The following is a 22,793-nucleotide window of genomic DNA, read 5'->3' as shown; positions in this document are numbered from 1 at the left end:
ATTTGTTTTTGTTTGTTTTTATTACATTTTCTGTTGATATGTTGCATAAAATCCATTGAAGTTCTGTGTTTTATAAAGCAATGAGGATAGACGAGTTTATATGCTGAGGAAGAGGGAGTAACTGACCAAGCAACAAAGAAAACTAATCAGTGGAGAAAGGAAAACATCGGTGCAGAAAAGCATGGCTGGAAGAGGAGCAGCGCAGAAAACGAATGGAACAAAGAACTAAACAAAGGGAGAAACTACAAAACAGAAGGGAATCTAATCTAAAGAAACTAGAGGTGCAAAGGCACAAATGTTTAATGAATAAGTGAACAAACACAAATAATAACCAAGCATGGCAAGATCCAAAGAAATGATCCAAAAGAGAAACACAAATGAAACTTAAAGTTCAAACCCATACTAGTTATAAGTTAAAGATTGTTACAAAATGTGGAAAAAGTAACAGGAAAAGTATATATGTAGTGCTTCTTTTAAAAATCAGACTGTCATAAATACAGGAATGAAACACTTTTTATCCATTGATATTTCCATCGCCATTAGATATGTATTGATTGTGTAATTTAACTTGTGATTAGTGATGACAAGTTGATGAACAAACATCGATATTTCCACAGAATCCAATTATAACAGCAGCATCATCGTTATGCTTGCTTCTGTCCAAGCTGTTTGTGCAGATTCACACTGTGCAGACTCACAAGTTATTTTATCTTTCTGAATTATGCACAGCATTTTTTTTTGTTTCCATTTCTCTCAGGGGATCGAGATAACGTCCACCAGCTCCAGCAACCACTACGTGACGGGAACGGCTGCTGAGGTCAGGTTCACACATTTGCTTTTCCTCCCATTTGGACGTTGATGCAGCCGGCTAGCAGTGTGTGACTCAGTGGTCCTCCTGGGCTCTGAGCCAGTGGGGTTAACTGCAGCTAAAGATGTGTCCAAAGGGGTCTTCCCCACATTGAACTACTCAGCTGCCTACATTAGTGCCTTGCTATAAAAGCCACTGATGTAAGAGAAGAAGACGATAACGAGCAATGTCTCCGGTCCAATCTGTTACCCAGTTTTTGCCTCAAAGGAACACTTTTGTTCTTTTTTTTCTGCTAGTGTTTGGTTAGTTGCTGTTGTTTTGCCAAACACTTGTCATTTTTGTTATGAAAAGTGAAAATTAACAACAACACTTTTCATTCTCTGGCCTCGGTGACGATAAAAACAAAAAAACGGCAAAGTGACAGCACAGTTTTCTCTGCTCTGTTAAAGACAGTGAGGCATGACACATTATTTTCAGCCAAAGGCTCATCTGTCTGCTCTAAACTCTACAACCTGCAGGCACTTGCTGCATTGCATTTGTAAACACTACTGCTCATTTTAAATGTTGCATAATAAATCCAAGCTGGGAATATGAATACTGTCAGATATTGATTTATGGCGTTGTTGGGATTGTTCTGTGCTACATTTAGCTGGTTTTGTGTTGCAGCAGCTCCAAGTTTACGCTGCTTGTTCCTCCTTTTGCAGCCTTCCACTGATGCCTATTTGCGAGTCCTGTCTGGTGATGAAGTGATCCAAGTCAACGACCAGATAGTGGTGAGTGATGCAGTACATGGAGTGTGATCCATACACCTGTATTTATGTCGGACTAACACTTGTGCACAAAGAGAAAAACCTTCACGCTGAAATAATCTGTGCTGCTGCATCAGGTCGGTTGGAGCAGAGCCAAACTTATTGAGAAGGTGCGGGAGAATCCTGGTGGAGTGACTCTGATCATAAAGAGGATCCCGGGTTCGCTGCAGCGCAAGCATTCGATCCAGATCACACCTGTGCAGGTTAGTCAGGTTAGCTTCACACCAAGTTCAAGTTCAAATTTGATTTGTCTAGCATATTTCAGCAGCAAGGCAGTTCAATTTGCTTTACATCATAAAAACACACAAAAAAGCAAGGTCATAGAACACATAGTCAATGTTACATTTTGTCGTTACACATCAAAATGTTGATTAATGTTTCATTGATTATGTTTCAAAAGCAACTATAAACAGGATGGTTTTAGTCTAGATTTAAAGGCTCTCAGTGTTTTGGCTGTTTTGCAGTTTTCTGGAAGTTTGTTCCAGATTTGTGGTGCATAGAAGCTGAATGTTGCTTCTCCACATTTAGCTCTGGTTCTGAGGACGCAGAGCAGAGCAGACCAGACCAGAACCAGTACCAGAAGACCTGGAAGGTTGATACACCAGCAAATCTGTAACTCAGTGCATCTCTAATATTGATATGCATCAAACCCAAACCAGACGTCACATATTTACGGACATATTTATTTCTCTCTTATCACTGCTGATATTTTGCAGCTCTGATATTTCACTTATGAGACGCATCTTTGGAAAAAATCTCGTCACCTCTCGGGATCCGTTTCCACCAACACTTAAACTCGTCACCATGTCGACTGTTGTTTGTTTATGATCACCACAGTGAAACGCTGCATCTGTGAACAAGTTCACTCACGCACACTGTGCACTTCACACCCCCTTGTGACCATTGCCATGATAATCTGGGATCTAGCTGGCGGCTCAGGCTGAGAGAAAGATGTGAATCAGCTCTGTGTTTCAGCCCATATTGCCCCGAGACGACGCTCGGCTTTCAGCGAGACTTTCACAGACTTTGTGTTTGTGTGACCGTGTTCCTCTCTCATCTGCTCGACCGCAGTGTGTGCAGACAGAACCTGCCATCGCAGTCCGCGTGACATCCGCTTTCTTAACCCTGTGCTAACCTGTAGACACACACAGGCTTTAATGTACACACTCACATGTTTGGATTTCATTTGTTCGTAGGAGGAGGAAGAGGAGAGACGAGTGAGTTCGGAGGAAGAAGAACCGGAGGGCAAAGAGGAGAATCAGAGGCACTCCATATTTGAGAGAGTAGCAGCTTCTGTCAGATCTCTGTCATTTAGGTAGGATTATTAATAAATTAGTTTGTAAAAATATTCATACACGTTCACCTTTACACTTGTTGCCATGTCAATAACACAATACCATGTGTTTTGTTTGTGTTTTATGCAAAAGATCCCCACCAAATGTTAGCATAAATGGCTGAAGGTTTAGCTTGAATATTTCTTCAACCTCTCTATACTCTGATCTGATAACCATGAATAAAATTCAGTGCAACCCTTCAGCATGTCAAACTCAAGGCTCAGGGGCCAAATCTGGCCCTCCACAACTCTTTTAGTGGCCCTCTAGACTCAAGATGCCAAATTTCTGCAATCAGTTCCTTCAGAATTTCACAATTCTATATTCGCAGAAAATTATGCAAAATCAACATCAATTTAAACTGTGAGTTTATTTCAAATTTTCTGCAAAAAGTTTTAAAATATTGAGTTTAATTGATACCAATTCACACCTGCAGGTGGCGATATTTCTTATTTTTACAACACAGCTGTCTCAGTGTAACTTGATGTAAAGTTATAATTTGTTATCGATATGAGAAGTAACAAAAAGTCACATTGAACGTCATATTAAATATGATGAAATTCCTTGCAAATATTCCTACATTAGCACCACAAAATTAGTGATTGTGACTGCAAAAAAATCACAAAAACAATCACGAAATCCTGGATGGACTGAACAATAAGAAAGGTTTTATGATGTACTTATTGGATGCAGAAACAGCTATTTACCAATATATCAAGAGTTTGTTAATTGGTTTTATCAATACATTCTGGCACAACCAGCCTTGGAGAACATGAAAATGAGTATGACACTCGTGACCCAAGAAGTCACTTATGCGTAGTTGAATAAATACAACTAATCTGTGAAAGCCTCAGAGGTTTCTTAGAGGAAGAAACCGTATTATGAAGACCAACAAACCCATCAGTACGTTCTGTAGAATTTTAAATCAGAGTTCGGTTATAAACCTTTGAACATCTCGCAGAGCTCTTTTTAATCAATCATCTGAAATTGGAAAGTGCCAAGACATGGCAATCCAGCTAAATCTGAGAGTATCAATCAGAGAAGCAGCCAAGAACTCCATGGTAACTGGGAAAGCTGTGAGATCCGCAGCTCAAGCCTAAAATTCTGACAACGATACTCTGGTCAAATAAGCCAGAAAACTACCTTTTGTATTTCATCTTTGTCTAATACAAAAACCTGTTTAACAATCCGACATGTTTAAGTGAGCCAAAAAAACGCAAGACCTCTAAAAACCTGTGAGGGATTTTATAAACACTTGTTGCCTAAACAAAAAAAACATTAATGAATCTGTGGGAGATGACATAAATCTTATTTCATTTCCACATCCAGACATCCAGGTTTGTTTAAAGTTTGTTTCACTAAGTGATCACAGATTTACTGAGTTGAACAGAACCTCCCACATCCTCTGCTGACCTTTTTAATCTGCCTGAACCCAAAGGGTTTAACGTGACGTCACTTCACAAATGCCATAAATTCCACCAAGTCCACCGACAAGCTGACGTTCGCTGGAAACGGGAGCGAAATAATAGATGAAGATGCCAACCAGCATCTGAGTGAGTTTCAGAACGGCGATGAAAAATCTAAAGGAGAAAAATCATAGGAAAAAGTTAGAAGAAGCAAACATGAGAAATGATGACTGAGGCAGCTCAGGCAGATAAATGGTGGGAGTTGGAGGTGATGCACTGCAGATCCACATTTCAGACTGCAGGCGTGTAAAGTCATATCTGATCTCTGTAGAAATTTTGGTTTTGTATCAGTGTCTGTTTAAACACAGCTTCCTTCACTCAGTGTTAAATCAGTATCATATGACACCTGACTTAAATGACAGCTGCGGTCAGTTCTTCTGACAGCTGTCATCACATGGTACCAACTATTATATTTACTTGTTTTTGGTTTTTGGAAAAATCTCAGAATTTGCAACTTCTTGGAAGTTCCCAGATTCCCCGCCTGGTTTCTAAGAATGCTTCTTGTTTGTGTTGTGCTGCAGGCGGGCCATTCATGGGCCGGAGGTTCGACAGAAGCATATGGGACAGGAAGAGTCTGAGTTGCCTTCTGACAGGGAGCAGGAGAGGACCGTGACGTTAGCTGCATTTCAGAACCAACCGGGCAGGTTGTCTCCTCTGCCAGCGTCAGGTATTTAAAAAATCCCTCCGTATGTTGGGGATTTTTTTTCTATTATTGTACTTTCAGCAATAAGTCAGGATGAATCATCTTCAACACAAAATATCCCAACAGTAATTGGTTCATTCTGTCATTCCTTGTGGCATTTTTAATACTCTTCAGGATGTAGCCAATCAAAACAAAGGAAAACTGTCAGCTGAGCTCAGTTTTGTGTCTGAACCAGAAACCAAGATGGTGTGATTAGCAAACGAGCCTGGCCATGGAACAGTGCAAATCTGTTCTTTGGTTACTGAAGCATAACAGAAACAAAATTTAGAATAAATGTTTTGCTTCTTAAAGACATTCACTAGAATAATGTAAACTAAAATAGACTCAGACTGACTGCACACCTGTAAATATTGCAGGTGTGCAGTTCCTGCCACATGTATTTGTAATTCAACTCAAAAATACTTTATTCATCTCAAAAAGAAATTAAATATCATAACTCATATCCAAATATCTTCAAAGAGTCATGGATTTTGATGTTGTGGGCAGGAAAGACCTCCAGTAGCAGTCAGTTTTGGCCTCTGACTGAAGACTGTTGCTTTATGACTGTCTTTTCATGACTATGGTGACATGCCTAACAGCAGCAGAGATGATATTTCACAGCAACACCACCAGTTGTTGACAAACTGTGCTAATCCACCTCATTTGCTTTTGCCACTCCTCTTTAACCCTCTGCCTGGTCGCATGGTTAGAAAGCTGAGCGGAGACGGCTTGAACTTCTTTGATCCTGCTCTGCATACAAGAAGCCTTCTTTTTAACTCCTCCTGTAACAAAACAATGCCATGTTGCCATGGTTACACATCATAACAACTGCAAAAGTAAAAAAAAAAAAGAAAAGTAAGACTGAAAAGCATTCCAGCTCAAAAGCATCCAAAAGCGGAGGGAATCATGCAATGCTTCAACCAATAAAAATAATGAGCAAAAGAACAAATAAGAATAATAAATAAGAAATGAGTATAAAACATTGAAATGTGAGGAAAAATAAAAAACAGGATTGTTTAAATATTATGCTTATGAGGATGATCCTCCCTGCTGGTAATTCTGACTGAATATAAGTGATTATTTAAAAAAGTGTAATAACTTAGGTTATTGATTGTGAACTCAAACTCATCATTGCAGTGGCTGAGAGTTTGGATGGTTCGAGGCGCTCTCCAAATCTCAGGAAAGACCGAACGCCGTCACCAAGAAGTCCTTCGCCTTTTGAATTTAACCTAGAAAGAAGCAGCGTCAGCTCCTGCCCAGACATGGTGGGGCACACGGTGAGAGGATGCTTCAGTTTCAGCAAAGTCAAAGATCTAGTGAGAAAACATTAAGATCTCTGTAACGTTCCTGATTATTCTTTTCCAGTCGAATAAGGAAACCAAGAAGAGCTCTACGAAAGGTAATACTTTTGGATCAAACAGTAAACAGACACAAAACAAAAGTATTCGTACCTTTCAAACCAGTTTGCGTGTACACCAAAACTATATAGTTTCTTCCATTTCAAAGTTATGCACTACCTTGTGTATTATTTGCAAATTAAGTTTGTAGTTTTTATGTGACATGTGAAAAAGCTCAAGCAGTATGAATACTTCTGCACTGCATTGATAGTGTTAAAAGATTGCTTTATTTAACTACAAAATAAACATTTAAAGATTATTTAAGTCAAATTAAAAGCTATAGAAAAAGAGCTTTTTGAAGATATATTTACTGAATTACTATTAGATAAAAAAATGGATGAAAAGCAACATTAAAGTTGAAAATAAAGGTTTTTAAGGGCTTTAATTTACTCATCTTTCCTTTTGTGTTGTTTGTGGTGGATTCCCAGGAATGTCGACAGCTCTGAGCCGGCGCCGAGTCTCCTGCCGGGACTTGGCTCATCCCGACTGCGACGGCTGGCTCTGGAAAAAGAGGAAGGAGAGCAGCGTCTTCATCACCCAGAAGTGGCAGCGCTTCTGGTTTGTTCTGAAAGGACCCAATCTGTACTGGTATAACACGCAACAGGTAGGGAAAAAAAACTTTCAAAGAATGCACTTTTAGCACTTTTAAGATTGTAAATCTGATTTTTGTATTTTCTTCAGGATGAAAAAGCTGAGGGTCTCCTAAGTGTATCCAGCTACAACTTAGAGAGTGGTGGAGAGCACAAGAGAAAACAGTGAGTATTCCTTTCATGATGGCTCATATTGCAAACCTGTAACATTTTTCTTTGACGTTGATGGATTTGTGGTTTATGCATTTAAGGTTCCAGAATAAAAGCGAGGTTTTATAATCTCAGGTTCTTCTTGCTATTTTGGACAAACTGAAATGCTTCATCATCGTACAGAGGAAAATAATTAGGATTTTTGTGGACCTCCACTGTGTGTTTCATGTGACTCGGACCCTCATCCCTCCATCTTTGTTCTGCAGTGTTTTCCAAATGACCCATAAGAAATTTCAGAACTTCTTCTTCGCCGTTGATTCTGCCGCCGACCTGAGCAAGTAAGCTGGAAACAGAACATCCAACATGACTTTTTCTTTTTTACTTATTTTGTGTTTATTGATAGGGTAATGCCAATAAGTAGAAAAATGTAAAAAATATTTCATGCATCCACTCTATTACCTTATTTTATTCACTCACAACATCATTTGATCATATTGTTTTGGGTGCAGATGCACGCTGCCCCCTGCTGTTGGAATTAATGGATTCGCTTTCTCCTGCAAAAACAGTTAAAAAAATTTTAACAGCCCCTACAGGTGTGATTTCCTAGCAGCAATAAAACATTTTTCTTAATATTTCGACCTACAGTGCCTTGCAATAGTATGAATATCTGTTGTTTTGGTAATTTGTCAATGTTACAATCAGTAAATTCACTGTATTTAGTGGGATTTTGTGTCTTAGTCACAGACCAAACAAACAAAGTAACTTATAACTTTGAAATTAAAATTTAAAAATACATTGTTTTTGCACTTTTTCGCATGTATTGTTTGTTGTAATGTATGTGTAATGTATGTTTCTTCCACATCGCACTGTTCATCTTTGTGTTAGTTTGTTAAATAAACTCTCAATAAAATCCACTGATGTTTAAGGCTGCAGCATGACGAACGTTAGAGGAGTGTGAATATTTCTCCTGTGCACCATAACTTTTGATATAATAATATTTATTTTTCTTCAGGTGGATCAACAGTCTGATTATAGCCATACAGAAGCACAAGAGGCTCCAGAAAGGTCCAGATAGTGAAGAAGGTAGCCCAACACTTTTCTATTCACTTTTCTAAGCAAAAATCTTTTTTATTCCATTTTCTAAATGTTTGTTATCTGTAGCTGTAATGCTTGTTGAGGCTGCAGTGTCAGCACCAGTGGGAAAACACATAATCGTGTTTCTGAATTATGAAATGTTAACCGTTAGCAGTGGAAGGAGCCTAATTGCTGTTGCTGTGGTTGCCAGGCAGCTGGTTGATAACAATAATGGAAACCAGCGCACACTTAAGGTAATGTCATTATTTCAACAGCCTTGTTAATGTTTTCACAGAATGTTACAGCGAAACTGAATCGGAGAGCGAATCGTCTCCTTCAACTCGCAGGAAAAACAAGGTTGGTGCAATAAAAAAGAGTCAAAGCAGCAAAAATAAATGCGCTTCGACCTGCTGATGGTGTTAATGTGTGTTTCTGTGTGTGCAGCAGAAAGTTCAGTCTAACACTCTGCCTCGACCTAAGGGGAAAATAAACAAGGCGCCATTACCGACTTCTTCAACAGAGGGCAGCAAAGGTACAAATATGCCCTGACAGGACCTGCGCTCCTCACACTGTAAAAACACAAAACCTTACTGAATATTTAAGTCTAGTTTCTTGTTCAAATATCCTAGTACACTTGAAATGAGACAAAAGTACATTGTAAGTAACTTTCCAACAAGATGTAGGATCTTGTTTTAAGTCAATAGTTTCTTACTATTGATGAAAATGTACCATTGGCAGATAATTTCACTTATAATATGACATTTTGCCCATGTTATAATAATCTGCCAATGAAACCAGTAATTTTTCGTCAATATTAAATAATTACTTACTCAAAGCAAGCTCCTATATCTTGTTGAAAAGTTACTTGCAAATTATTTTTGTCTTATTTCAAGTGCACTAAGATATTTACACTAGAAGCAACAACAAAAGCACTCTGTAAGGTTTTGTGTTTTTGTAGTGCATGTCATTTCACTTTCTTTCTTGGTTCATTATTAATGAAAAGTTAGATGTTTTCATGTCATATTTTGTGTCTTTTTTTTTAAGATGGTGGCACCGTGGATGAGATGGGGAGGATGTTTAACAACCTGAAGGAAGGAGGCGTTTCTCTGATTGGCCATGAGCAGCCGTTCACGCAGGACCACTTCAGGAAGTCGTTCATCCGGCGCAACAAGAACCCGGTCATCAACGAGAAGGTGCACACGCTGCGGGCCCTGCACAGCACGCTGAAGGTGAGAGAGGACAGTCCCTCCGGTTTGGAGCATCCCCGAGAATAATGATTCCATCAACTGTAGTTTACTTCATGTCAGAACTTGAATTTACTTCTAGAGACGCACCGATCCAATAGCAATATCTGTATCTGTTCCGATATTGAAAAAAAACTCTAGATTGACAATCTGCCTGATCCATAAGGAAAGATCTATTCAGTCTAATTCTACGCTTTGTGCTCTGAGTAATGCAGAGCACAAAGGCTCGAAACCTTCTTTCGAACCATTTGAAAGAAGGTTTGTTGCAGTTTATTTTTACATGTTAAATAATAATGTTTGTCTTTACTATTTATTTTACGTTGTTTTTATGCTCCTATTTGAACTGACTGGACAGATTTAAGTTGCTTTTCCATGTTTGACCAAGCTTGTGGAGCTATTGGTGTGTTTAGTGAGCCTTATTAGTGCAAAGTTACCAAATAAATTTTATTCATGTACATTTATGTCTGGGTTTAGAAAAGAAGAAACTGTTTTAAGTCAATTCAACATTTTTTCGTGCATTGGATCAGAATTGGCTGATGCTGAACCTCAGTTGTAATGGGAAGTAAAAAAAGGAAGTGGATCGGTGCATCTCTATTTATTTCACAAGGAACGGTGCATATTAATTAATGTGACTACATTAAAACAACCATGTAAATATACCAGATTTAGCCACGAAGGCTAATTTTCTTCGGTTGATGGTAAAAAATAAAAATAAACAAGTAACACAGGCATGGGTAAACATACATAACACATCATTAAAAGTAAATTACAAGAAATGGTTAATAGTGGTGTAAATTAGCAATCATAAAAAAGCAAATCACAGCCATAAAAACAAAAATGTGTTTATTCAAAGATGTTTATTAAAAATATAAATGAAGTTTTGATTATTTAGAAGTTAAATGATTTTCTAAAACAGTTTGGTGATGTGATGCTTCTTAATTCTAAAGGTAATGAGAATGGTAATGGTAAATTAACCAGGTTGTTGGGGATCTGTACATTTTTGCACTTTAAAGTTAAAAACCAGAAGGGATTCTTCTGTCAGTTCAGAAGGATTCACCTCCTGTTCTGTTGAGCTTGGGGTGGAAAAACTTCTGCCTGTTTCTTGCAGGCATGTTTGCATTTCAGCTCAGAGCTGCATGAAAACTGAAGCTGCTTTCCTTCGCAGGCGAAAGAAGCCGAGTTGCTGCAGATCAACAAGCTCCTGGATGAGTCGGACCTGACCGCGTCCAAGTACCGGCGGTGGAAGGATCAGAACGAGGAGCTGGTTTCAGAAATCGAGAAGCTGTCCTCGGCGGCAGGCGGCAGGGACGTCGCTCCGGCGGGGGGCGGTGAGGAAGTCGCTCTGGCAGGGGGCGGCAGGGACGGCAGGGACGGCAGGGACGTCGCTCTGGCGGGGGGCGGTGAGGAAGTCGCTCTGGCAGGGGGCGGCAGGGACGGCAGGGACGGCAGGGACGTCGCTCCGGCGGAGGGCGGTGAGGACGTCGCTCCGGCGGAGGGCGGTGAGGACGTCGCTCCGGCGGAGGGCGGTGAGGACGTCGCTTCAACAGAGGGCAGTGAGGACGTCGCTTCGGCGTGGGACACGTCTGCTGAGGACGTTGCCTTGGAAACGGTTGCCACGGAAACAGCCGCTGCAGAGACTGAGGCATACAGACTGAGCCTGAGCGACGGTGAGCAGCTCGTCGACGCGGAGCCGTCTGATGTTCGCCTGGAGATCCCTCGGGAGTCTCCGAGTCCCGAGTCGAGCCCACTGCTGGAACTCTCTCTGGGATCTCTGTCGGACTCCATAAACAATCAGCTGCGCAAAAATGCAGAAAGCAGAGACGCTGGTGGTCATTACTTCTACATCTAGAACCTCAGCGGCTCAGTAAAGCCCAATGTTTTCCACGGAGCTGTCGAACAGGAGCGCATGTTCTGATATTTACATTCAAGGATCTCTAAACATTGCCTCTCAATCAAAGGCTGCATCCTTGAAGACTTTATTCTCTTGTTATATGAGAAAAAAATCTGCCAAGTTTTCAGCACATATTTATGAAATTCTGAAATATGTTAGATTTTGCATTATTTTAAAATTTTCCTGTAGGTCATGCCTTTTTCATATGTTGTGTAAATATTTTCCCATAATTACTGTTTTCATTGGTTAACTCACAGTACCTTAATAAAGGTATAAATGAAAAACATTTGATGGAACGTTTCCAGCAGAGTTGCAGCTGCTGGTCGAAGCTTTTTCAGCTCTTTTGTCTGTGCTTCACTTCACCTCTTCTGTGCTCTTGCTGATGAACTCTTCGTCAGACTGACTGACTGTCTGAGCGGTGAATGAAGCAGTGAAGGCCTCTCCATGCTGGTTTGAAAGAATAAAGAGAATTTAGATCCAATATATGCAAGTATATTTCAGTAAATTGAAATATGATGATAAAGAATTGAAAAGTGAAACTTGTACCCGGATGGATGCATTTTAAATGTTTGTTTGTGTCAATTTTGGCACACAGATAATAAAACCAAAAATTCTGTTTCTCATCAATTTGAATATTACAAAAGACCAATAAAAACTGACTTTATGCTGGATTTTCAGAATGAGCTAAATTTCCAAATGAAATCAAAAATTAACTTTTATCTGAGAAGGGGTCTTTGCACCACTAAACAACAATCTGTTGCTTCTCACATTGACTCTTGCTAAGAAGTTGCTGTCCATGTTCTGGATCAGCTCCAAACTCTTGACAGAGCTGCTTCACAATCTTCTGTTTTACCACATTTTTTCCTTCCACCAAACCTTCTGTTGATTTGTTTTGATCCAGCAGCTTGTGACAGTCCTGACTTCTTTAGCAGTGATCCTTTGTGGCTTATGCTCCTTATGGATGGTCTCACTAACTGTGAAGTCATAATATGATAATTACAGCATTCCTGCAGAGATAGTCATTTTTTAAATTGGTCTCATGAAATATTATGATTTTCTGAGAATGCAAATATTGAGTTTTCTTTAGGTGTGCAAAAATAAACATTTATCAGTCATTGTTTAATGAATTTATATCATAGTTTTAAAATATTATTTAAATTACTGAAAAAAATACAAGCTGCATATTGTCAATGTGACTCAGAGCAGTATGACTGACAATCACTAGTAAATGTTTTGTTTATGTCAGGCTCCATTGGGTGAATTTCAGTGTTTATTACTTTGCTTCCTACATCTGTCCTCTAACAACAAAAATAAAATGTTTTTAATTCTCTGCTTAGCTTTTCTTGACCAGAACACAACAAAACTTTCATTGTTGTAACGTCAATCAGATTTATCTTCTACGTTGGTTTCAAATTTAAATCTAACTAAATAATGACTGAATCCATTATCTTCTTAGTTTCAAGTTAAGGTGTTTTCTACACCTGTTTCAAGCCTTGTACCTGTTGTTTAGATTTACCAATTGTCTTTTATTTTTATCCGCGTTTTTGTTGTGTCCTCCACAGTTATTGTTAGTAGGGGTGCACTGATCTTTAAAAAGCCTGACCTGCCGATTCCAATTTTTACTGATACCAATTTCTATGTCGGAAAAGTTGCCAGATAAAGAGACAAAAACGCTAAATTGGCATTAGTGGAATGACTGATTTATTTTTAACTGCACACATTAAATACGGCGGGTCTGTGTCTGTCACAGTAAAGCTAGATTGGTTACACATGTAAATATCATCTGATCACTCTAAATTAAAGAAATCAGGGTTAATTATCAACTGGCCAACTTATCGGTGCACCCCTTATCATCAGCCAATATGTGTAATAATCTCACAATGAAAATTTCTGAAAAATCCAGCCTTTAAACTGAGAACAGTTTGGAAGAAAGGGCCATGTTCAAATTTAGCACAGTTTTGTGTAACGCTTATTGCCTCCCCCCAACAAGGCAATAAATTTATAACTTATTCCTGTAACAACAAATATAAAATGTTTTTGTTGAACCCAAAAACTCAACCCAGAACCCAACTGAAAAATGCTTTCATACTCAATAACCTTATTAAGTTTATCAGCCTTTAGATGTTTTTTCATGTCACGATTTGTTTGGAAGGCATTCTAGAAAAATACCTTTTAATTTCTTCTATCTCAAAGATAAAAATATGGAGTTCAGTAAAAGGTGCTAGGTCCTGAATATTAGGACATTTTATTATCTTGTGACCAGATCTGATACAAAACATATGACCTAATCAATACAGAAATGCCTTAACAGACAAAAAAAAAAACTAAATCAGAAAACCTCTGGTGAAAACAACAGAAAGATCTGGGACTCTGGATCATCCTAATATGTTGTCGTATTAGTAAAAGCAGAAAGTATTGACTTCAGGGGTGTGAATAACTTTGTCTCCAGTTTAAGCAATTATTTTTTTAACCTGAAAATAAAGAAAAATGCTGACAACAACGTTTTGGATTTTTCTGGATTTTTCAGAGTGAGATTATGACTTTGACAATTGATTACCAGCATGAGCCTGCATGTTCTGAGACAGATATTGCTGTTTCTCTGTGGCTGACTGTCTTTGTTTGCAGAAAAAATGCTCAGTTACTCAGCTTTTAACTTTAATATGCCGCCAGTAATCACATCTGGTTTCATAAAACCTAATACAGCTGTATCTACTGTAGTCAGCGCCTCTGGGTTGTTTTCTGCACAGCGTTGTCTGGAACGATCTCATCTCAGATTTGTGTCGACAGAGAAACATTGGTAGCAAAGACTTGCACATATATAATCCCAGCTTGTCAATATCTTTAGTTGAATGTAAAGTAATGATACAGGATCATCTCATATCAAAAAGTGAAAAATAAATTTTGAAAACATGACATACAGAGAGGTATTTATTTCTGTTATTATTGAGGATTGTGCCTAACAGCTCAAGAAATCATAATTCTCTAATAAGTGATATTTCAGTTCCAACATTTAAATGAACTTTTTGATGTTATTCTAATTTGCTAACATTGACATTTACTAGATGCAACATTTTGTTTTGTCCATAAATGTCTTCATTACCCAAACAAACTTCACCAATTATTTACTTTTTGTATCATTCAAATGTTTTATTGAACTCACAATATACAAACAAAAACACAACTAAACAATCTTGATCACCACTTAATCTCACCGCTGATCGCCTCCTGGTGACTGTGACAGAAGACTGACATTTAAAGAAACACAATCACATCATCAGATCATCTCGTTTGTTTTCTGTCCATTTTTGCTAACAACACACAGGAAATCCAGTGTCTAAAACCATTTAACATCCAACAGCCTCATCTAAAAACTGCTAACACTGGTTCTCTGACGTGGCTACAAGCCTTTTTCTGACTCAAACTAATGTACAGAAAGGCAAAAAGCTTCACAAATCCATACTTATTTAAGTATCTTTCTTACTGCAAGATTTTTCGATTTATTTTTACAGTAAACTTTGTTTTGTCAGGATTATTTTACAGGACATTTTCAAGACTCCAATATGGATCAGCAATAATATTTACTCCAAATTTTACTTCCTTCATTGTGAAAAAACGTCTGTTTTGTGCACATTTGTGTTGACAGCCTGTGTGTAAATCAGGCCCAAAAATATTAATGCCGTAGAACGAGTCTGAATTAACACTGGAATAACGCGCTAATTTTCACAGCCCTAAAGAAACACAACTTTTTTGTCTCTTGCTGAGTAGTACAACATTTTAGATCCATTGTAGATAGAAAAAATTGTAAATTTGAACAAAAAAAATCTGAAATTTTGAAATTAATCTCAGAATTTTTTAAAGAAAAAAAAAAAACAATAACATTTATGAGTTCCGAAAATCAAAAGGTTTGTCAGAAATAAATTAGAACTTTTGATTTTGGCCTCAGAGATTTTCTATAGGAAACGTGGAAATTTCGGAGATCCAAAAGGCGAAAACTTGTGAGAAATGAAAATCTGAAATTTTGAGATTAATCGCAGAGACTCGGTTCGGTTTGATTCTGACGAGTATCGAAGAAAAGCTTGTTTTTTGTGCTCACATTCTAACAGCTGACTTCATATACGTCCACGTCGGTCTTGCTGGTCATTTCTGGACACGAGTGGCACGCAGGACAGACGGCTTGCTCCTGGCGGGACGGGCAAGTCGGACATCTCGGTCGCTTGAAGCTGAACAGCAGCGCTCCGCCTCCCAGCACCTGTAAACAAGAACCCAGCCACCCGAAGTAGAGCGACCCGGCTGGACTCAGGCTGAGCTGGGGGAACTTGGGGTTGTTGAGTCCTTGACTGGGATCCACCCCCAGTCTCCTGAGGTTGTGGGTGTAAACCCCCAACCCGGTCAGGCTCAGAAGGCCGGCGGCCACCACCAGGAGTCCGCCTGAAGCCGCCACCCTCCTCAGAGGCAGATCTGTCCAGCATCGGACCCCGATGCAAGCCAGGACAATCCCGATGCCGCACAGGAACAAGGACGTGAGCACCAGGCCTTGCACCAGCCGAACCCGGGCGTCTCTCTGGTACGGGCCGGCTATGGGCCAGCACTGCTTCAGCTCGGACTGCTCCACCTGTAAGCAGCTCTCCCACAGGCCGTCGGAGCGCAGCAGGAGCAGGGCCTCCACCGAGCCGGACCTGACACCCACACCTTGACCCTTTGCTCCGGATCGAAGGAGAGATCCCGTCCCCCCGATGTTCAGGCGAGCCTGACCCTCCCGCCACTGAGGGGTGATGGCGGCAGTGAAGACAAGGACAAGTCCCAGAGGAGCGAAGACAATCCCCATCACCATGGATACTGGAGTTTGCATCATTTGTGCTAAAACTGATTTTCTTTTAAATCTCTCAAGAGGTGTAGCTAAGCGATGAAAAGGGATTAAACAAGTGCTGGGAATGTAAAGGGAATTTCCCCCAAAACGCATAAAACAGACGATCTGGTTGTTAGTTCATTGGGAAGCAGCTTGATTGGGAGCTCCAGCAGAAATATGAGAAAGAACTCTGAAAAAGGAAAACAATGAAATTATGGATGAATTTGTAAAGTTGAAACCAGATGTTTACATACAGAGCATTAAAACAAAACAGCAGGGCCGTCAAAAGATTCAAATGTTTTTTATCGGATTCATCAAAGGGTTGCTGTGAATTAATCACAGTTAATTAATTGCTAATAAATGAACTGAGTTAATGAGTTCTAAATGTTTTATTAGGGCTGATAGCAGGCAGAACAATGATCATCACTCATGTCTTTCCTTTTGGTATTTATCATTGTTCGTGCTTTTTATTTGTTCACAGCTGCATGTAAAATTCTGCTTTGCTATGTTGTTTTGTTTAGTACACACAGAATGTAAATTGGCACAGTATTAAAGTGTTAATTTTCACAGCCTTGAAAAGATCACAACCTTTTCAATGTCTTTTGCTGAGTCAAGTGGCTGAAAGATTGAATTTTGCACTAACTATCTTGACGGTTGTTCTCAGAAGCCCCTGTCTCCCTCATAAAACTGTGCAGATTGGTTTAGTGCACACCAGGACTGGGCAGATTCAACAGCGTCACACGCACAGTGATTCGATCTGGCAGCCGCAGGCGCAGGAGGCAGGAAAAGAAGGCAAGGTACCAAGAAACAAAAGAAAGAAAACAAGAAGAGAAAAGAAAATTAAGGGGAAGGAAGCAACTGCTAACTCGTTAGCCAACAGTCTGAGCTAATATTAGCAGCAGTTGCGTCAAGGTAAATGCAGAACTTCATTTTAACAACATGGATTAATTGCTACCATAAATTTGCAGAATCAAAGATGTTACAATCATTTGACATTTTGCATGTCATGGATCTCACAGTAAAACAATTTTATCCATTTCCATTAACTGAATGGATTCTCATGATTGCAAAATGTCTTAAAAAGTGAACAAAACATCATTAATACCTAAAAATCTCCCCATTATTTTACAGCAGACTAAAACTGATCAAAGGAAACAATGGGGTATAATCTGATGATGTCTTTCACCTACCGCAGGTGAATTTCAGTGAGAATTATTGCCTTGTAGGGATTATTTGTTTAAAAAAACAGGACTGTATTGTAATCATTACATAATTATTTAATGTAATGCTTTAACTGAAAAAATCTTAGGGAGTGGCATAGGATCCAAAGGCTCCCAACCCAAATGGGATTATGAAAGAAAGCAGAATACTTCTTACAGTAAGACAGCAAGTACAATAAATGACTTTTGTGCTTTAGACATAACCTTAAAAATACTTTACTCCATGCAAACACATTTATTGAACCTTTTAGCATCAATACAACATAATAATAGATCAGTCTTAGCAGCAGATCCCTCATCTGCAGGCGAAATTACAGTGGAGAGTAGATTTTGGTTTGAGCAATATAGGAAGGAGATAAAGTTATGATTTTAAAATTAATATTGCAAAGGTAGTGAGAGAAGTTGAGTTTATTTAGCCCACGTTTCAAACACAAGGTCAAATCCGGCCCATAGCTATTCATGTCTCTAGAGAACTTCAATAACTATTTTTATACTGACTATTTTATCAGTGAAATCCAATATGTTTTAATTTGGCTAATTAATAATAATAATAATTGGTTACTTCATAATTAATGGCTTCATCCTTGCTTGCATTATTGGCGCAGGCTTGTGGATACTGACACTCTCTGACAGAACCTGTTTCCTTCCTCCTGGCTGAACATTTTTGTTGTATTTATAGTTTGTAACAGATGAAGGTGGTACCTTCAGGTAACTGGAAATCACACCCAAACGTGAATCACAGTTATGAAAATCAAACATTTCCTTCCTGATATCCTGAATTCTTCTGATTTTCTCTTGATGTTACTCACTAGGAAGTAAGTATTTAAGTATTTAAATACTTAAATACTCATGAGTATTTAAAATGCATTCACCTTTGACCTTTGTCACATGCTCACACACTCATGACATCATCATCTGGACTTTCCATCTGGACTTTCCGCTATTGTTTAAAGACATCGTAAACAATGTTCTCATTTTTGATTGAAGTGATAAAAGCAAAGTATTCTTTCATTATTCTGGCATTTAGCAAATATAAATAAAAATGAATTGTATGATTTAACGTCAGACAGTAATACAGTATAAACAAAGTACTTCTCTAAACTGTTTTTAAAAATTAACAATGTCATGCGCACCACAAACACCAGCAGCACAATGTTTACAAAAAGAAATGGCTTGTCTCATACCTCTTCATGAAAACTCTTTGCTTTATTTACCTGCAGACTCTTCATTCTAAGAGTCAGAGTGGGAGAGAAAGACTGAGTTAGACAAAGACGACAGAAAATGAGAAGTGGAGACACTAACGAGATCTGAAGAGGAGCAAAAACAAGCAGGTAGAGAAAACAAAGGGACAACTTGGCTTCAGTGCTTCTGTTTTCAAAAAAAAAGGTCGATGCCTGAATCTGTTGCTAGGATACAAGTAACTTGGGCAGTCTCAATGTGACAGCTGTGTATGTGGAGCTCTAATAATGATACGACCTTGCTGCATCTCAGTCTGCGCGGCCGTGTGTGCGAGATCACGTCCTGGCCGTGTTTCTGCGTGCGTGCGCAGGAGGGAGCTGTTTTCTAAAAGTCTGACGCCTGAGAATCAGGCGTGACCTTGGAGGAAATCTGTTGGTTTAGTAATCACGTCAGTTCTGAGTTCGAGTTAACCTCCAGACAAGACAACCTGACAACACAGACACGATCAATATGGTTTTATGTCAAACAAATGCAGTTATCAGAAATATATAGACAACAGGAAGGAACACATTCACACTGGAAGGACTTTGTGGGTTTCTGCTGAGACCTCTAGGTAACGTTAAACAGTAGATGTTCCTCTAAACTATTTACTGTAAACTTGGCTTCGTAGACAAGGAAATATATTGCTTAGAGTTTAATATGAAGCCCTTCACCGATGTTTTAAAGTTTAAGATTCATCACTCTGTAGTTACTTTGGCTGTGCAGCAAAAACATTTCAGTGTAACAATAGCAGTCATGAAATACAAGACAAAACAAACTGGCTCAACATCTGGTTACAGAGGCTCACAGAATTCACATTTTGTTATACAACAAGCACAAACTTTAATATCTTTTAAAGGGATTGCATGTTATTGGCCGACACAAAATGTATTCAGAAGTCAAATAATAGAGTCCAAAGTGGGTTAGAAGTTTAAAGTTAGATCATGAGAGAGAATTAATCAGAGATGCAGCTAAGATGCTCTGGAGGAGCTGCAGAGCCCCACAGCTCAGCTGGTTGGATCTGTTGACAGAAGTATTAGATGAGCGATTCACTAACCTGGTTTTTATGGAATGGCAAGAAGAAAGCTGTCATGGTAAGAGAGATGCAGAGAGTCCTGTTTAAAGTTTGATGCAAACTGTGAGGAAAACACAGTAGAAAGATGGAAGAGACGACTTGGTCAGATGAGACCAAAATTACAAAATGTTTCTTTCTACATCATTGGGTTTAGGTAAATGCATAAAGTTTGTGGTTGTAATGAAGGTGACAAAATGTGAAAAATTTTAAGTTGCGTTTGCAAGCTACTGTAATTTACAAATAATCTAGATCTAAGGCTGACCTAACACTTATTTAAACTAAAGAGCAACTGCTGTTTCTACTGCACAGTGTGTTCTGTGTGTTTTGGTTTTCATGTCAGCACATCATATTTAGACTTTTGCACATTAATGATTTTTTCTGAAATATGTAGCTTTGTGACTTTTTGCTGGCACAGGCTGTAGTGTTTATCTATCATAAGATGCCATCAAGAGTTCAGTGTTAAAATTTTCCATGACAACACATGTCTGCATGTTGAGGAGGTGGAAATATCCACCGCAGCTGAACTGGAGAATTATTTATTAAACATTGCAGACTGGAAAAGCGTTGCTCCTGAAAATGAAAGCAGAAGATGTACTGACGGATAGCTTAAGAAGACAGACAGAAGTGTTTGCATTAGTAGATAGGGACAGAAATGGTGACAGTCACATGTAAGTGTGCTGTGATGAGACCCAGACAGGCAAATAAAATCATATTAATGTTTTTAATGTTTCGTTTTTGCCAGGGAGACATTTTCCAGCTCAAAGTGAAAGAATGTATCTTTATCTCCTCTGATCTTTTGCCAAAGCTGCAAAGCAAAGAGAATGAGCTTGTAAAATGAGACATTTTGTTACTCTAGATGACGGTTGGTCGTTCAGACTTTCCATTTCTCAATGTTAACTGAAGTTGATGCTGCAAAAAATATAATTATAGTCTTTTAAAGTGATCTCATATGAGCAAAAGTACTTAAAGGCCGTCTGCATAATCTGAAAACAGCAGAGAAACAATAAGGAATTGAAGCTTTTGGAGCTGATATTTGTTGTAGCAAATATATCAGATAGATTGTGTCTAAAATATGAATCAACACAATTTATACACAGCTGAATGACATGAAAATATTTTAGAATGAAACTTTAATCTTTTTTTCTTGCAGCTTGACGCTGATCTGAGTTTTGCTTTCTTTGTGCAGGCTGCACACTCTGCTCTATAGTTAGTTCTAGGACATTTTACTTGTGTAAGACATTTACAAATGCACCAATTAAATCTATTAAAAATACAGTTTTGGTTCAGTAATCCAGTTGCATTGTCCAAACATCAATGCAGACATCACATATCGCGCACATAATGTTCCATAAGCATACAGAAATCCACATCTAAAAGAGACACAGCTGTTGTGTTTTAGAATAACAACATTTCCTTTGTTTACATATAAAGCTTTGCTTTAAATATTTGAAAGGTTTCTGCTGGATTTTTTCATTTCTTCCATGTCTAAGCTTTCATCAATCCTTGGAAACTCACTTTCAGTTCATCACTTCACTAAATTCAAGGCAGCCTATAACCACGACTGAGGTGTGCAGAAGCACCAAATAATCCAGAGAACAGAAAAAACTCATCTGACCAAAGAGAGGCTCTCTTTCATGTTCTATTGCTGTTGTTCCTGCTAGAAGATGATAGAGCTCCTTATTAGCTTTACTTGTAATTTTGTAGCTGATAATAATAGGTTGTAGAGAGTCTGTTTTTGCTTTTATCTTTCTTTGCTTATGTTTTTCTTTAATGTACTTAAATATACACAATAATTACAAATTATTACAGAAATATTGGCTTCTTTAAAATAATTCTCATTATTTAAGCATCTGAATGCCTTTGTTTTCCATCATTTTTAATTGAATACTTTTTTCTTTTTCATGAGTTTTGTTGCGCTCCCAGCAGTTGTCTGCATAGCTGCATGAACGCATACCTGCAGCCCTGTGTCATGCTCACTCTATCCTGTTTTGCAGGTTTGTCTTCAGTGAGCTGACATGGTGGCAAAGACAGAAAATGACAGACACGCTGTAATTTGCATCAAGAGTTTCCACGAGTTTTTTTTGTTGTTGTTGTAATTAGAGCTCACCTGATATGTCTGATAGAGCAAAGCCTGATTTTGTTTGCCAAAGTTTGAACGTTTTCATTCTCAACAACTCGACTGATATTAGAACCTTCTGAGAAATCAAGCTTCTGCCCTGAAAATGCTGCAACTTTGCAGGATTCCAAGGTTCTCGTTTGCTTTAATGTAGAAACGACAAAAGGAGAAATCTCCATAGAAACTGGTGATGAGCTGAGAATCATATGCACCATACCATTATTCATCCTCTCACTGCTTTGTCTGAAAACGGGCAAGCTTAGAGCAGTTTACAGACACGATCACCCAAATGCTGCCAGGGGAGACAGGCACTTACCATTCAGGAGAGGTTTTGTGCATCTCACTGCAGACTGCAGGCTGCACCGCTGCTCTGGTCTGAATCGCTAACATGCTTCTCTCTTTGGCAACAGATGCTTCAGCCACCTTCCAGTTATCCCCATCGTTTCTTTTTTCTCTTCTACCCAAGCCTCCAGTTTCGTTCCTGCCTCTGTTCGTTTTATTTCAGCCGTTTTCTGTTCTGTCCTTGTGTGTGTTCCCCTTTTCCCTGCTCCTTCCTTCCCTGTCTGACTGCTCTTTCACATCTCGCTCTCTCTCTCTTTCTCTCTGTGCCCCTCTCTCGCCAGCTGCAGTAATGTCTCTGTTATACGCAGGGCAGAGAGACTATTGCAATTACATTTTAGTTTCTCTGAGGTTATAGAGCTCTGATTTGAGTCTGCAAAGGCTCGCAAAAGTATTCATCCCTCTTAAACCTCTGCTTAAAGATCTGGAAAGTGTGGCATGCATATGCAATAATCCCCCTTTAATACAGCTAAATAAAATTCTAATTAACCGCCTTCAGTAGTCACCTCATTGAGTTTAATTGTGTGTAGTTTATTC

At 38.9% G+C, this 22,793-nt stretch overlaps 2 protein-coding genes across 8 annotated transcripts in view; one reads left to right on the top strand and one right to left on the bottom strand.

Moving 5' to 3' along the window:
* Positions 1-13,942, top strand: part of cnksr1 (connector enhancer of kinase suppressor of Ras 1) — a 33,090-nt gene extending 19,148 nt beyond the window's left edge. Inside the window, 16 exon segments of the mRNA XM_032546928.1 lie at positions 758-817; positions 1,513-1,581; positions 1,695-1,820; positions 2,814-2,932; positions 4,936-5,081; positions 6,234-6,373; positions 6,462-6,495; positions 6,922-7,097; positions 7,175-7,248; positions 7,500-7,571; positions 8,246-8,316; positions 8,603-8,664; positions 8,752-8,839; positions 9,352-9,536; positions 10,717-10,877; positions 10,986-13,942. Of these exon segments, the coding sequence (XP_032402819.1) occupies positions 758-817; positions 1,513-1,581; positions 1,695-1,820; positions 2,814-2,932; positions 4,936-5,081; positions 6,234-6,373; positions 6,462-6,495; positions 6,922-7,097; positions 7,175-7,248; positions 7,500-7,571; positions 8,246-8,316; positions 8,603-8,664; positions 8,752-8,839; positions 9,352-9,536; positions 10,717-10,877; positions 10,986-11,400 (1,998 nt within the window). The 3' untranslated portion in view covers positions 11,401-13,942.
* A 336-nt stretch (positions 13,943-14,278) lies between these two features.
* Positions 14,279-22,586, bottom strand: cldn23l (claudin 23-like). 7 transcript variants are annotated; one of them, XM_032546932.1, is made up of 4 exons: positions 22,234-22,586; positions 18,693-18,738; positions 16,877-17,807; positions 14,279-16,478 (listed from the first exon to the last, which is right to left on the bottom strand). In XM_032546932.1, exon 4 carries the CDS (start codon positions 16,400-16,402, stop codon positions 15,539-15,541), a length of 864 nt encoding a protein of 287 aa, XP_032402823.1. In that variant the 5' UTR covers positions 16,403-16,478; positions 16,877-17,807; positions 18,693-18,738; positions 22,234-22,586; the 3' UTR covers positions 14,279-15,538. The 7 variants fall into 7 exon arrangements, with proteins under 7 accessions (XP_032402823.1, XP_032402825.1, XP_032402822.1 ...); XM_032546934.1 differs by having other exon boundaries at positions 16,932-17,807; XM_032546931.1 differs by having other exon boundaries at positions 14,279-17,807; positions 18,693-19,862.
* Positions 22,587-22,793: the final 207 nt, after the last annotated feature.

Source organism: Xiphophorus hellerii, chromosome 19 (assembly GCF_003331165.1).
Source record: "Xiphophorus hellerii strain 12219 chromosome 19, Xiphophorus_hellerii-4.1, whole genome shotgun sequence".
In the NCBI taxonomy this organism is placed as follows: Eukaryota; Metazoa; Chordata; class Actinopteri; order Cyprinodontiformes; family Poeciliidae; genus Xiphophorus; species Xiphophorus hellerii.
This window is presented reverse-complemented; position numbering and strand designations above follow the sequence as displayed.

Excerpts from the sequence above, each read along its gene's own strand:
- cldn23l (XM_032546931.1), bottom strand. The coding sequence starts at position 16,402 with ATGCGTTTTGGGGGAAATTCCCTTTACATTCCCAGCACTTGTTTAATC.